Genomic DNA, 14,487 nt, shown 5'->3' on the forward strand with positions numbered 1-14,487 from the left:
AACAAGAGTTATCTCGAAACACTTTACAGATAGAGTAGATCTAGACCACACTCTATAATTTACAAAGCCCCAACAATTCCAGTAATTCCCCCAAGAGGAAGCATTAGCAGTGGCTATTGTGACAGTGGCGAGGAAGAACTCCTTTTAGGAAGAAACCTCAGCAGACCCAGACTCTTGGTAGGCGGTGTCTGAAGGTGCTGGTTGGGGGTGTGATGAACAGTGGCAAATATAGTAATAATAAGGATAATGGAACAGTGACTACAATGGTAGTAGTTGAATACAGGACACAGGAATGTAATAAACTGTGAGATACTGTATTGTTAGTACTTAAAGTAGTTTTTCGTATAAGTAGAAATTGTAAATTAATGCTGTGTGTGTGTGTGTGTACATATACATACAGTACATAACCTGTAACCCACAAACTAATGTAGTTATTGATATGCTCCTTGGCCTTGGAAGTAACGCTCCTTCAGCTAGTTAGCTGGACATGCTAATAATTGAAGTTAACACGATCAATTTTAATCATATTGTTGTGGTTGTGTATATTTCTGTTGTGGTTGTGTATATTTTGGTTGTGGTTGTTTAGATTTCTGTTTCCTGTTTTGTATATTTCTGTCCGATTTTCTCCCTTGTCTTGTCTAGTTTTGCTTCCTGTCTTGTTTTCCCACTTGTCTGATTGTTCTGCCCCGCCCTGATGTGTTTCACCTGTTGTATCACCTGTCCCTTGTTTGCTTGTTACCTCTTGTATTTAGCCTCTGTGTTCCCCTTGTCTTTTGTCAGATTGTTGTAGTGTTTTCATGTCAGTTTCAGTCGGGTTCTGTGCTGTCCTTTTGTCCTTGGATTGTATTTCTTCTCTAGTTCCTATTTTTGGATTACCTTTGTTTTTGGGATTCCCTGTTCTCTTGTCTGCTACATTCTGGAAGAAGTTTTTGCCTGCTGTATTCAGGACTCCCTTTGTTTGATGAATACTTTGTTCTTTTTGTCTAAATAAATCCTCAAGCTGTAACGTTCCCTCGTCTGCTCTCTGCGTTTTGGTCATCTAATTCCCTGGATTGTGACAGAACGATCTGACCATCGTGGACCCAGCAGAGAAGCGTTTGTTCCAGGAGAAGGGGTCGGAGTTGGAACAGACAGTGGAGAGTCTCTTCTACTCTAATCCAGACCAGTATTCCCCTATCATGGAGAGGCTCGTCACACAGCGGCATTGGTTTTTGGAGAGACCTTGGGTGACATTTTATTGTCACTGCATTGGCTGCCTATATATCACAGGATCCATTTTAAGATTCTTTTATTTGCTTTTAAATGCCAAAATGGCCTTGCCCCTCCTTACATCTCTGAGCTGCTACACCCCTATAGACCCACCCGTTCTCTCAGGTCAGCCGATCAACTGCTCCTAATTGTGCCTAAAACAAAACGCAAGCTAAAAGGGGACCGTGCTTTTTCTGTAGCAGCTCCTAAATTGTGGAATGATTTACCTCTGCACATTAGACAGGCATCTTCACAGTCTATTTTTAAGTCTCTTCTTAAAACCTACCTTTTATTCTTTGGCCTTTGAAAACTGAAATTGACAATTCATGTTTGGTTATACTGATCGTATTGGTTCTTTGTATAGTTTGTTATTGTTTGTACTTGTATTATATGGGTCGTGGGAGTTTTATATTTAGGGCTTTTATGTATTCATTTATTGTTTTACTGTACTCTATACATACATTTTGATTGATTGAGTCACTTTGTTCCCCACCTGGATGAAATGAAGAGGCTAGAGTGTTTTTTACAAGCCATTCACAATGACTCACCCACCTCTGCTACCAGTCAAAAGCTCAGTAAATCTGATGCAGCTCACCTGAACTACTGCCTGTCAATGCAACCTGCCCAGCGCGCCCCCCAACCACCAGCAGCCCTTGGAGGGTATTCGCCTGGCTATTATTTCTGGGACCCGTGGAGGCGGTAGACGGGGAAAAGGACGACATGGCTCCCGGGCGGCGACATGCCCCTCTTCAACCTCTCTTCAGCCCAGAGGTAGACCTCCTGCTGACCAGTGTTCCCGAGTTGTCCAGTGTCCCAGAGCTCCTGCTGTCCAGTGTACCCGAGCGGACCAGTGTTCCCGGGCTGATGTGCAGCCCCCAATATATATATATATATATATATATATATATATATATATATATATATATATATATATATATATATATATATGCTGGTGGTTGGGGCGCGCGCGGGCAGGTTGCATTGAGAGGCAGTAGTTCAGGTGAGCTGCATCAGATATATATAGATAGATAGATAGATAGATAGATAGATAGATAGATAGATATATACCTGCATGATTTCCAAAAAAAACCTGTTCACAACTAACATGTTCCTTGGGACTTTTTTGTAGCTGCCAGTAATAAAAAAAAAAAAGAGTGTATTTAAACAAATGTGTGATTTACATCCTGCTTTTACAAGAGAAAAGGCTTCAAAGATGGGAAATATCTTCTCCTTGGCTAGAAATATCTTGATCGACGTTTCCCAACAGGAAAAGAAGGAAAGAGGAGGGGGGCAATGCGGTAAAACAAACACGCAAAATCCAAAACATTGGAACTCAACAGAAGTAATGGCAGCCAATCAATAGAGCAAGAACTAAATGGACAGTTGACCTCAAATGGCAAAGCCCTGCAGTGTCTCAGAAAGCTATGTGCGTGTGTACAACCTCAGCATGCCTTGACCCTCCTTCCCACCCCACCACACCACTGGCTCGTCACCATGGTAACGCCTCAGACATCTCTGAACCCATGCAAGCATGTAAGACTCAAGTGATTAGTCTTATCACTCGCCAATAACACACCTACCAGCCTCACCCTGCAGCCAAGTCAACCGCCTTCAGTGTGCCAGGTTGATACCAGGTATAATGCACACGCCTCCTCTCAGCAAAATGCAATTTGAGATAAGGGTCTGTGTCCATGCCCTAAACGGTGAGCTAGTGACAGCCACCTCAGCAGGTAGTTACGTTACACAACAAAGTGTTTAATTGAACACGAAAGAGGCGGGCTGGAGATAATTTCTAATTATGTCTGCAATGCCATAATGAGAATTATTTTTTTTTTTTCATTAGAAAATGACTCAAATCGATAATCACAATAGTTGCCGATTAATTTAATAGTTGACAACTGATCGGTTAATTGATTAATCTTTTTAACTCTAGAATCCAGAATCCCGTAGTTCGTCCCACTCATAAAAAGAATTCAAAGAATTTGCATTTAGCCTCTGATGCTATCAACTCGCCCAGGGCAATAATGACCAAGCTTCCCCATCTCTCCTCCTCAATTTGCACTTTAGGAGATCACAGACATGAAGAAACTCAGAGATTAAAACTATACAATCTCACACCACACTGTATTAATATCCAATCATAAAAGTGCCATTCTTTGGCATACACAAATTTATCATACTCCTATCAGATTGAGTTGGCCTATCAAACGATGAATGAAAGACCATGAAGTGCCTATTGAAGAACTGAGAGAGTAAAATCATTTGCGATATTAAGCACACTTCAATGTAAATCCCAAATCACATTATGCAAATATTCTGCTCCTAGATGGAGCTCCTTGAACACATGAGATTGGGATCGTCTCTCTGCTCTCGCATGAGTGTCCCACAAGCACACAGTGACACAGAAACAAGCTATGCTAAAGGTTGCATGAGACAGTAAAGCACTCAAGACCCAATAAATTAAATGGTTATTCTTTAATCTGTGACTTTGTACAACCTCTGTGAGTTACCTCTAGAAACTACAGCGGCAGTAGCAGTACTTTCAAGGCATCCAGCAGTCCAGAAGTAAAATAGATTTTCTGCAGAGACATTGGGCCTCATACAGGAAGCGATATAAGAACAAATCTCCTCAAATATTTGTTAATTTCCACAATTTGTTCTTATTTTATTACTACATTAGCATCATGGTCTCATGGCAGTGTGCTACCCATCCAGCCCGTTATGAGAGCTAATCAGCACATAAACTGCGTTCATCAACCACCAGAAACGAAGCGAGTAGAGAGACAAACTCACATTTAGCTCTGGACTCTGTGTGTGTGTGTGTGTGTGTGTGTGTGTTTGTGTGTGCAGAGAGAGAGAGAGAAAAACATTGTGTTGTCTTTTTCGTCAACGATATTGCATGATATCGCGCCAATTTAATGATGGCTGCGTTGTCTCGTCTCTGGTGTGATGTCCATGTAAGCAATCAGCTGTTTCTCCGGGAAAGCAAAGAAAAGATTGGTTGTTAACGTTATATCCTAGTCTGGCTGGCTGTATTTTCTCTGTACAAGAGGCGTGATCAACGGGCATAGTTCAAATGACTCTGTACGCAATTAGATAGTCCTTCAACCAATCAGAGCAATGATCCGGGTGACGTAGCAGCGATAGCAGCATCAATGGATTGCTGCCATGGAGTGCTGCGCTTCAGTGGCCGCCATGTTGAATGTAAATGAGAAACTGCATGGTTGCTTTTCTATCGTCATCGTGTTAAACCCGCCAATGGCTCGCCAGGTGGATAAGCCAGTTTGTGATTGGTTCCTGCAAATTTGTAATGGAAGCAGTATAGAAAGATGTGCGGGTTTCCAGCCTGAGCTGCAGGGCGCAATCAAATCGCCGGCAGATCGGGCTGGGTTTACTCAGTCTAATTATATCCAGTAATCGTGTAACGCAAAACAGTCAAAGTCAAAATTGTTGAAACTCCCCCTGATGCTGTACAGATAGTCGTCACCATTTTTTAAAATTGCTGCAGTCAACCTAGGTTATTTGTTCCCCTGTCCAGTACTTGTGATTGTAGTATTCTATTAGCTGTAATAGATATATTGGTCAGTTTTTGTGAGGAAGATATACGTTATAGGCGTAACATTACAAGTATCCTGATAATAGGCATATGATTCACTTTTTTAAACGGCGGTATTAACATAAGTTACAAGTGGTGGAAGTTAGAGGTAAACATACACAACAGTTGCGATGTTCCTGTATGCTATCCGCTTGTGCTCCAAGTGAAGAAAAGTTAGTTTGGTATATCAGCAATCATGTAACGTTGGAAGCAGGAAAAAGTGTACAGGAGTCAAAGCCAGTAATTAAAAATACAAATATTAATTATTTCTTCTGTAGAATGATAATCCTTATATTTCAGTCCTGGGGCCTGTTTCACAAAACCAAGATAAGGGATTAAGACGGGATTTCCCAGTTATCCTGGATGAATTTAGCCTTGACTCGGTTTCACGAAAGCGGAGGCACATAAATCACCATGGAGATTTATTCTGTACAGCTAGCCTGCTCCTGACCAGGCTAACAGTCAGGATTTATTTAATCCTGGAGCCTTTTCTGATCACCCAGCAGTGGTTTTACCCTATTGTTATTATCAGCCTGGATTAAAATACAACAGGTGCATATTGCTGTTCATTTAAGTACTGATATTATTTAAAGTTGTGACCATTATTTTTTTTAAATAATTATTCATGTGACAGTCATTGTTACTGTTATATTGCTGTATGAAGACTGCTGTTCACATATTGTTGTTAGAAGTTTGATGAATATGTTATGGCAGTTGTTGAGATAATTAGAAAATAACATTTCAAATGTGTTTTAAATGAAGTCTGTTACTAAGGGCAATACATACAATGCTGTACATTTCTATAGTTGACCAATGCCCTTGAATTATTTTAGTTGATTCATATTTTTTTTAATTCTATAAGGATCATGTTTGTTCCTCTTCCATGTACATTGTATTTGGCATTCTTAGCATACAATTTATGTTGTCCAGTAAACTGGGACTATAATTTGGGAGGATTGTACAATTTTAAGAACATATCCTAACTGTACAATCCTCCCAAATGATAGTCTTAGTTCACTGGACCAGTAACTATCTAGTGATGTAGGCTTATATATTGCTGGGGGGAAATAACTGATGAATATACTCTGTTCCATTCATGTTTACAGTGTGCATGGAATTTATCACTTAATTATCTTTATAGTTTCTAGATTTTAGAGTCCAATTTCTTCAGTGTCTTTATTTTCTATGTCCATACATATGGGGGAGTAAGGCATATAATATGTAGAGAAGGAAACTCTATGTAGAGAAGGACAGGCTGAATGATAGTCTAAAAATATACATTTATGAACTACTGCTCTTAACTGAAACCATTCAACGAGTCACTGTCATTTGCAAAAACGAACAGTTGTACACTTTGCATTAAAAGCGAGCAGTGGAAGTTAATATGACTTAGGAAATTTATATTGTAGCCCGGGAGAGAGAGGGAGAGGAACAGAGTGAAAGAGATATTTACGCATTATATTCTAGCGTTATAGAAAATTGATCTTCATGGTAAACATTATCTTCTGCTCACTTTGAAGGCAAAGAGTACAACTGTTAATTTGTGCAAATGATTAGTAGCCTAATCCTTGAATGGTATGATTATGACGGCTTCAATTCAGAGCCGTGGTCAGTTAATATATTTAGGCTACAATTACGCATTCAGTCGGTCCGTGATCGTCTGCCTCGCTTTCTCTCGCTGTTTCATTACAGCGGCCGTGTTTCTTTTCTTTTTATACAAATAATGTGTTTCACGTCGTCATACTTCCACAAGAAGCTGCTGCTCACTCAGTATAAAGTATGAACAATGCGTATTCTCCATTTTGGCATCACTAAATCTGTGATCGACCTCACGGTCTTTTGAGGAAAGCCGTGGACGCGCATCTATCTGAATTAGTTCAGCCTGGCTCGACCTAGTTGCTCCTCCTCAGCCTGGCTTGGCCTTCGTGAAACGCACCAAGCCAGGATGCACAGATTAGACTAGGTCAAGCCTCGCTTTATCAGTTATCCTGGATTTATATATTCTGCTTTTGTGAAACAGGCCCCTGGTTCATTTGGACAGGCCTCTGGATACAGCTGGTAACAAGTAGCAAGGTTAGGTAGTAAGCAAGGTAGTGACAATGACAATGCTATTTTTAATTCATAGACTACTAAGCTATTAAAATAATAATTCTTGGCATGATTTTATAAATCATTTTTTAATGTTAAACATACATGTGGCACAGTGAATCATTTTACTGTATCTGTGGATGGCCTTAGAGTCTACCTCACCTATAGGACAGAGAGCCCATCATTCATGTTTGATCATGCTGATTTATATTTGCTAATAATATGTTGGATTTATGCTAAGACATTTTGACCTTTTGACCTTTTGAAAAATTTACAATAACTTGCTGACTCATGAAGACCTTCGAGAGACTCGTCCTGGAGCAGCTAAGGCCTATGGTCAGGCCCTTCACTGATCCACTACAGTTCACCTACCAGCCCAGCCTGGGAGTTGAGGACAGCATCATCTACCTGCTGAACAGAGTCTACACTCATCTGGACAAGCCTGCGAGCACTGTGAGAGTCATGTTCTTTGACTTCTCCAGTGCTTTCAACACAATCCGTCCGGCTCTACTGGGTGAGAAGATGACTGCGATGCAGGTGGAGGCCCCCATTGTGTCCTGGATTGTTGATTACCTGACGGGGAGACCACAGTACGTACGCCTAAAGAACTGTGTGTCTGACAGGGTAGTCAGCAACACTGGGGCTCCACAGGGGACTGTCCTCTCTCCCTTCCTCTTCACCCTCTTCACCTCGGACTTCAATTATTGCACTGAGTCCTGCCACCTTCAGAAGTTTTCTGATGACTCAGCAATAGTTGGCTGCATAGAAAAGGGTGATGAGAATGAATACAGGACTGTTGTGGGCAACTTTGTCACTTGGAGTGAGCTGAACCATATGCAGCTCAATGTGACAAAAACGAAGGAGCTTGTAGTGGATCTGAGGAGGGCAAAATCATCTGGGACCCCTGTTTCCATCCAGGGTGTCCCTGTGGACACTGTTGAGGAGTACAAGTACCTGGGGGTGTACTTAAACAATAAACTGGACTGGACTAGACACGCCGAGGCTGTCTACAAAAAGGGCCAAAGTCGACTCTTTTTCCTGAGGAGGCTGAGGTCCTTCAACATCTGCCGGACGATGCTGAGGATGTTCTATCAGTCTGTTGTGGCCAGTGCTTTCTTCTTCGCTGTCACGTGCTGGGGCAGTGGGATGAAGGTCGCAGACACCAACAGACTGAACAAACTGATCAGGAGGGCTGGTGATGTCGTGGGGGAGGAGCTGGAGACACTGACGACCGTGGCGGAGAGGAGGATGCTGTCCAGGCTTCAGTCCATCTTGGATAATGTCTCGCACCCTCTCTACGACACACTGGCCCAGCAGAGGAGCACCTTCAACAGAAGACTCCTCTCACCCAGATGCACCACAGAGCGCCAAAGGAAATCTTTCCTGCCTGTGGTCATTAAACTTTACAACACCTCCCTCAGAGAGTCACACACCCCCTCTCTGTAATCATCTCATCTCAAACATAGACAATCACTTCTCTTTTTTATTGCAATAAAATCATCTCAACATAGACAATCATTTCTTTTTTTATTGCACTATTTGCACATTAACGCTGTACATTTAATATTTTATATATTATTACTGTATATTTGTTTTTATTATATATGTTTAAAGTCTTGATAATATATGTTGTTTTTATTGTTGTTTGTATACCTGGAGTGGTAACGAAAATAATTTCCCCCTGGGATTATTAAAGTATTTCTGATTCTGATTCTGATTCTGACTCCCCTGCAGTAACTTTGAGGATCCCATAGGAGAGCTATGATGATAATGTTGCGTCTGTACGAGTCAAAACTCTGCAACCACTCAATGTCACTGATGTTACTACTTAACATTGCTTACTCCTTGGCAACATGCTGTGACTCTACCTAGGACCGGTGCATCTTGTCTAGCTGCTCCTCAAACTTTTAGACACAGCAGCTAGCATGGCCGTTTCTAGCCCAAAAAGGGCTTTAGAAAGACAGCACTGTCTTTGTTTGATTCACCTGTAGGGCCCTATCTTGCACTCAGCGCAATTGCCTTTGTACACCGACGCATGTATCATTCCTATTTTGCACCCGACGCACAGCGGACTTTTCCCTCCACAGACGCACGTCGGTAAATTAGGGAATGTATTTGCGCTCCCGGGGGCGGTTCAGCGAAAAGAGGAGGCGTGTTCCGGCGCAAACGTTACTTTGTGCTATTCTGCAGTTTCAGAAAACAATTCCGCCACTGACCAGGAAAAACCTGGTCTAAAGTCAGTGGCGCTAGTCTAAAGTCAGTAGCGCGTTATTCAGATGCTATTTTAGGGGGCTATGCTTGGCCATAATGTAGCGGTGTGCACAACGCGCATACACTTCTCTCATCTACAGCAGTTCCCATTTTTGAAAACCATACATAATTACAAAGGAAAATATTACTGAAAATGCGCTTCATGTGTTTGGATAGATCAGGAGGCACTTTACAGTACAGTCCTCAAAAAGTCGCAGCATTCTTTGTGACTTGTTGTGTTTTACACATTTCCATGAGTCATGGATGTGTTGATGACATAAATGAGGAAATATTAGAGGACTTAAGGAGACGTGATGTTGAACTACGGTGGGATTGGACACTCCGGCGGAATCTGGTCCGGGAGTAATGCGCGATGCGCTCCTGATGGATCGGGTGGACGGAGATGGAGTGGGGGGAGGAGGAAGGGGCACAACAGGTGCCGGCGGTGCGTTTGGAGGCCCACGCTCCATTGCTGCAGCAATCCTCTCCAGACTTGAGGAGATGCGCCCGAGTGGCCGCAGCAACATCGCCACCCAGCCAAGACGGGCATTTATTACTTTGCCGCATCTCGAATCGGCAGCTCCCGCTGGCGTGCGCCAGGCAAATCCGCCGTCATAATAGCAATCCGCCATGGAACAAGCGCCCTGCTCTTAAAGGGAATGTGAGATGACGCTCTGATTGGTTTATTGCACGTTACGCCCAAACCACACCTAGCTACTTCAGACCAACCCATTTTAGATTTGCGTCGGGCGCAAGAGTCCTTTATCCCGCCGGTATAATAGCAACAGCGCCCGAGATCCGCCCACAAAGCTACTTGCGTTTTGCGTTTCATACTTGCGTTTCAGATCGATAAAATAGGGCCCCTAGTCTCTAATCTTATAATGACTTAAAATCTAGTGTTCATGAAATTTCATACATTAGCAGTAAAATTAATGAATGCATAATAATTGTGATAATCGTGAAACTGTGATCATTTTCCAGACTATAATCGTACCAACAAAATCTATAATCATTGCATAACCCTGCGGCAAATCACCAGATCCTCTTTTGCTGGTGTGAACACACCCTAATCCAATCGCAAGATGGTCTCTTGTTTTACTGTCTTACTGCAAAATGTAAAAAAAACCTGATATTTAGAGACAGAAAAGCTATTGCTTTTTTAGAGAACAAAGATCTTTGTACTATGGCTTTTCAATTGCTATACAACTTTTAAAAGAATAATACGTGGACACAAAACTAGTTCCTTCTGGACTAAAAAGAACTTTGTCGTATCCCTTCTGAGTGGATAAAGGCTTCTGAAGGTAAATGGTTTCAAGACCAAAAAGCTTGAGAGAATGTGTTCTACATCCAAAAGCATAAAGACAAAGCACTACTGCAGCAATACCATGTAACCTGGGAGAGAGAGGGCTTACTTAGTAAGAAGGCTTTTTGACTGCTTAGCCTGAGGAAAAGTAACCATTACCACCACAATTGCCATCAGGGCCTCGTAACAACCAGGACATAGAGCTGACAAGGGGCCACTTTTCGAAAGCAATGGACATCATCAGCTGTTAAGAGGGAATCATGGCCTCTATATTTCCAGCAGATAACACACACAGCCAAAGATAAGACCGGGGTCAAATGTGACTAAGGCTATCACATAGCATTTACTTTATAAATAAGAAAGGATTTAACAGGAAAAGGAGAGAGCAGAAGGGGTTAATGGGAAAGAGGTTTAAATGTGGTATGAGGCAGAAACCTGTTTCCTGGAGGAGAGCGCGGTCTTTTGTTGGCCCTGGCGACCCCGCTTCCCCACTTCAGAGGCTTCCCGGCAGCTCCGACGCAGCGTGGTGGCACTGGTCTCAGGATGGTTGGGCAGAGGGCTGGGGGGACACAAGCAGCATGTTGGATGTGTTTGTTGGTTTAGTTTTCTTGATTAAATCAGGTGTTAGGAGGTGGTTTGATTTATTATGTGCTGTAGGGTTTCTTTATAAAAACAGAAAATGTTAAATGTATAAAAAATGAAGCAGAAATAGGCTGCAAACAAAACATTGACATAATATAATATTATAAAGTTGTTGGCAAGCAATTACCTATTTAGACCTCAAGCAGACACATAACAACATGATCAGTTATTTTAAAGTTTTGATTTGGCTGCCTGATGAATGTAAGTCCAATATTTATTTTCCTTTCTGCTCTGTTTTGGTCTCCATCAACTCCTGATTAGAAAGTCTTGGCTCTTTAGCTTCTAAATCCTCCGCTATGTTAACTTGTCTGCTGTTTGGTGTTCAGTTGGTTTTCACACCTACCAGTTGGCCCAGCCCGGAAAACTTTCCAGTTCCCTGTTGATTTAGGGTTTTCGCTGTGTGCTCATAGTTGAAAATGAATGTTAAGAAAGCGGTGTGCCAGAAATGCAATGCGTAGTTGTCCCTTCTAGGCTAGTCTCGCTTTGCCAGACCTTCCTCCACAGCGCTGCGCAGGAGGGTCTGGCTAGTCCACACAGCATTCAGGGATGGGCGAAAAACATTCTGGTTTATTGGCATTTCTTCAAACGAATCACAATGGTCTTGGCCGGTGCTAAGCTCCGGACGGAGCCACGGTGCCTCTGCTAAATAGTCTCAGGAAGGAAATTGTTTTGGTGGAACGTGTACGTTCAAAAGTTGTTTAGTCTGTCCAATTAGAAAACTCAGATTGGACAGGCAGTTAGTCCTCATAAATCCACTGGAGGTTAGAATGGCAAAACAAAGGAAGAGGATGGTAATGGACATTGGCTAAAAGACATGCATCCGGAGGCACCAGAGCAATCCTGGAAGTGGAACGTCAAGATACTTCTAGGCTAATGTTGGAACATCCCTCTAGCGAACAGAACTTTTAACAACAAGAGTAGTGTAGTTAATAATTGGCTGAATTTAAAAATGTTCAAATATAATTTGAAGATTACAAGATAATAATGAACGAACTTGAAATGGTATTATAGTCTTTTTTTTTAGATTGATTATTAATGTAGTCTGGTGGCCATGGCTCAAGCAGCAACGTTCTGCCCTGCGCCCGGGGGGGGGGGCTTTTTTTTCGGGGGGGTTTTTTTTTCATTTTGGTTCTGCAAATCAGTCTTAGTCTGGCTCCTCCCTTGGGACCACTTTTCCTTCGGAGACCCTACCAGGAACTATTGCCTCTGAAAATACAGCTCCCAGGGACACATGGACATGCAAACCCCTTCACCACGTTAAGCCCCTGACACACCAACCCAACAGCTGACCGTCGGCAGAAAAGGCAGTTGGACTGATCAGTCAGCTCCCAGAGGTCCAAAAAGTTCCTTGAAACACACCGAACCAACGCTGACTTGAGCGTACGTTCTGCATGTGCACAGCAGGCGGCGCTAATCTGTATTGTCACCCAAAAACTGAAAACCGGAAATGCCGAATGCATCACATGGGTCTGGCTTCTCCAGCCGAACATAATGGCAGCTCGTTCAGAATACGATCTCATTTTACGAAAACAGTTCACTGAAACGTGTTTCTGAAAATATTTTAAGAGAGAAATAGGCCGTGCAGTTGCTGAATCTGTCTTCATTTCAGATCGACAAAGGTCAGTTTGAAAGATTTTCGTCAGATTTCTGCTCGTCATTTCCGGGTTAGCACTCCACCAATCAGATTATAAGTCCAACTGCCCGCCTTCCGATTCAACATGTCAAATCGGCCAAGGTGAAGGCCGACGGCACCTCCGACAGACTCGAGTCACCGACCTCGCCAGACTGTCCAACGGCCGATTATCAGGTTGGTGTGTCAGGGCCTTTAAGGTGGTGGTTCTTGCAAGCAGAGTCTTGTCAGAGTTCCTGACTTTTAGTCCCTATTCCCTAGTATGGTTCAATCACCGAATCTACGGCAGCCTATGTTTTCCATAATGAAGTTTGAAAGTATTTAATTTGACTATATTTGCCTCTCCGGAACCATCACCTTATCGTGGTGGAGAGGTTTGTGTGTCCCTATGAACCTGAGGGCTTTGTTGTCTGGAGCTTTGTGCTCCTTTTAGGGTCTCCCAAGGCAAAGTGGTCTCTGGTGAGGGGCCAGACAAAGAATGGTTCAAAAACCCTATGAGCCAACGAGGAAGAGGTGAAGTTACCCTGCCCGGAGGAAGCCCATGGCCCCCGTCTGGAGCCAGGCCCAGATGGCGGCGCGGCCAGCGTGCCGGCTTGGTGGCCGGGTTTGCCACGGAGCCCAGTCGGGCACAGCCCGAAGAAGCAACATGGCAACTCCCTCTCCATCCCATGGGCCCACCACCTGTGGGAGGAACCGCTGGGGTCGGGTGCGCTGCTACACGGGTGGCAGTGAAGGTCAGGGGCCTCGACGGACCAGACCCGGGCAGCAGACGCTGGCTCTGGGGACGTGGAATGTCACCTCTCTGTGGGGGAAGGAGCCTGAACTGGTGCGGGAGGTGGAGCGCTACCAGTTAGATCTGGTGGGGCTTACCTCTACGCACAGTCTCGGTTCTGGAACCATACTGCTGGATAGGGGTTGGACTCTTTTCTTCTCCGGAGTTGCCCAGGGTGTGAGGCGCCGGGCGGGTGTGGGGATACTCACAAGCCCCCGGCTGAGTGCCGATACGTTGGAGTTTACCCCGGTGGACGAAAGGGTTGCCTCCCTACGCCTGCGGGTTGTGGGGGGAAAACTCTAACTGTTGTTTGTGCATATGCACCAAACAAGAGTTCGGAGTATTCGGCCTTCTTGGAGACCTTGGGTGGAGTCCTGCATGGGGCTCTAGTGGGGGACTCAGAGTTGGGTCAGTGGGTGGGGGAAGACTCTGGACAGACCTGGTAAGCCCAAACAGGTAGTGCGTTAAATTGGGAACGTCTGGAGGAGGCACCTGTACAAAAGACTTTCAAGTCACACCTCCGGCGGAGCTTTTCGTGCATCCCTGTGGAGGCTGGGGGCATTGAACCCAAGTGGAAAATGTTCAAAGTTTCCATTGCTTAAGCTGCGGCGAGGAGCTGTGGTCAGAGGGTCTTAGGTGCCTCAAGGGGCGGTAACCCACGAACACCGTGGTGGACACCGGTGGTCAGGGAAGCCGTCTGACTGAAGGAGTCTTTCCGGGATATGTTATCCCAGAGGACTCCAGAGGCAGTTGCAGGGTACCGAAGGCCCTGAAGGGCTGCAGCCTCTGCCGTGAAAGAGGCAAAGCAGCAGGTGTGGGCGAAGTTTGGAGAAGACATGGAGAAGGCTTTCGGTCGGCACCAAGGTGCTTCTGGAAAACCGTTCGCCACCTCAGGAGGGGGAAGCAGGGAACCATTCAAGCTGTGTACAGTAAGGATGGGACACTGTTGACCTCAACTG

The 14,487-nt window shown here is 44.1% G+C and overlaps 1 protein-coding gene across 1 annotated transcript in view; it reads right to left on the reverse strand.

Moving 5' to 3' along the window:
* The window catches only part of trhr2 (thyrotropin releasing hormone receptor 2), a 48,255-nt gene that overhangs the window by 12,405 nt on the left and 21,363 nt on the right, over positions 1-14,487 (reverse strand). Inside the window, exon 5 of the mRNA XM_039807585.1 lies at positions 10,920-11,043. Within this exon, the coding sequence (XP_039663519.1) occupies positions 10,920-11,043 (124 nt within the window). The remainder of the gene's footprint in view (positions 1-10,919; positions 11,044-14,487) is intronic.

Source organism: Perca fluviatilis, chromosome 8, assembly GCF_010015445.1.
Source record: "Perca fluviatilis chromosome 8, GENO_Pfluv_1.0, whole genome shotgun sequence".
NCBI classification, from domain to species: domain Eukaryota; kingdom Metazoa; phylum Chordata; class Actinopteri; order Perciformes; family Percidae; genus Perca; species Perca fluviatilis.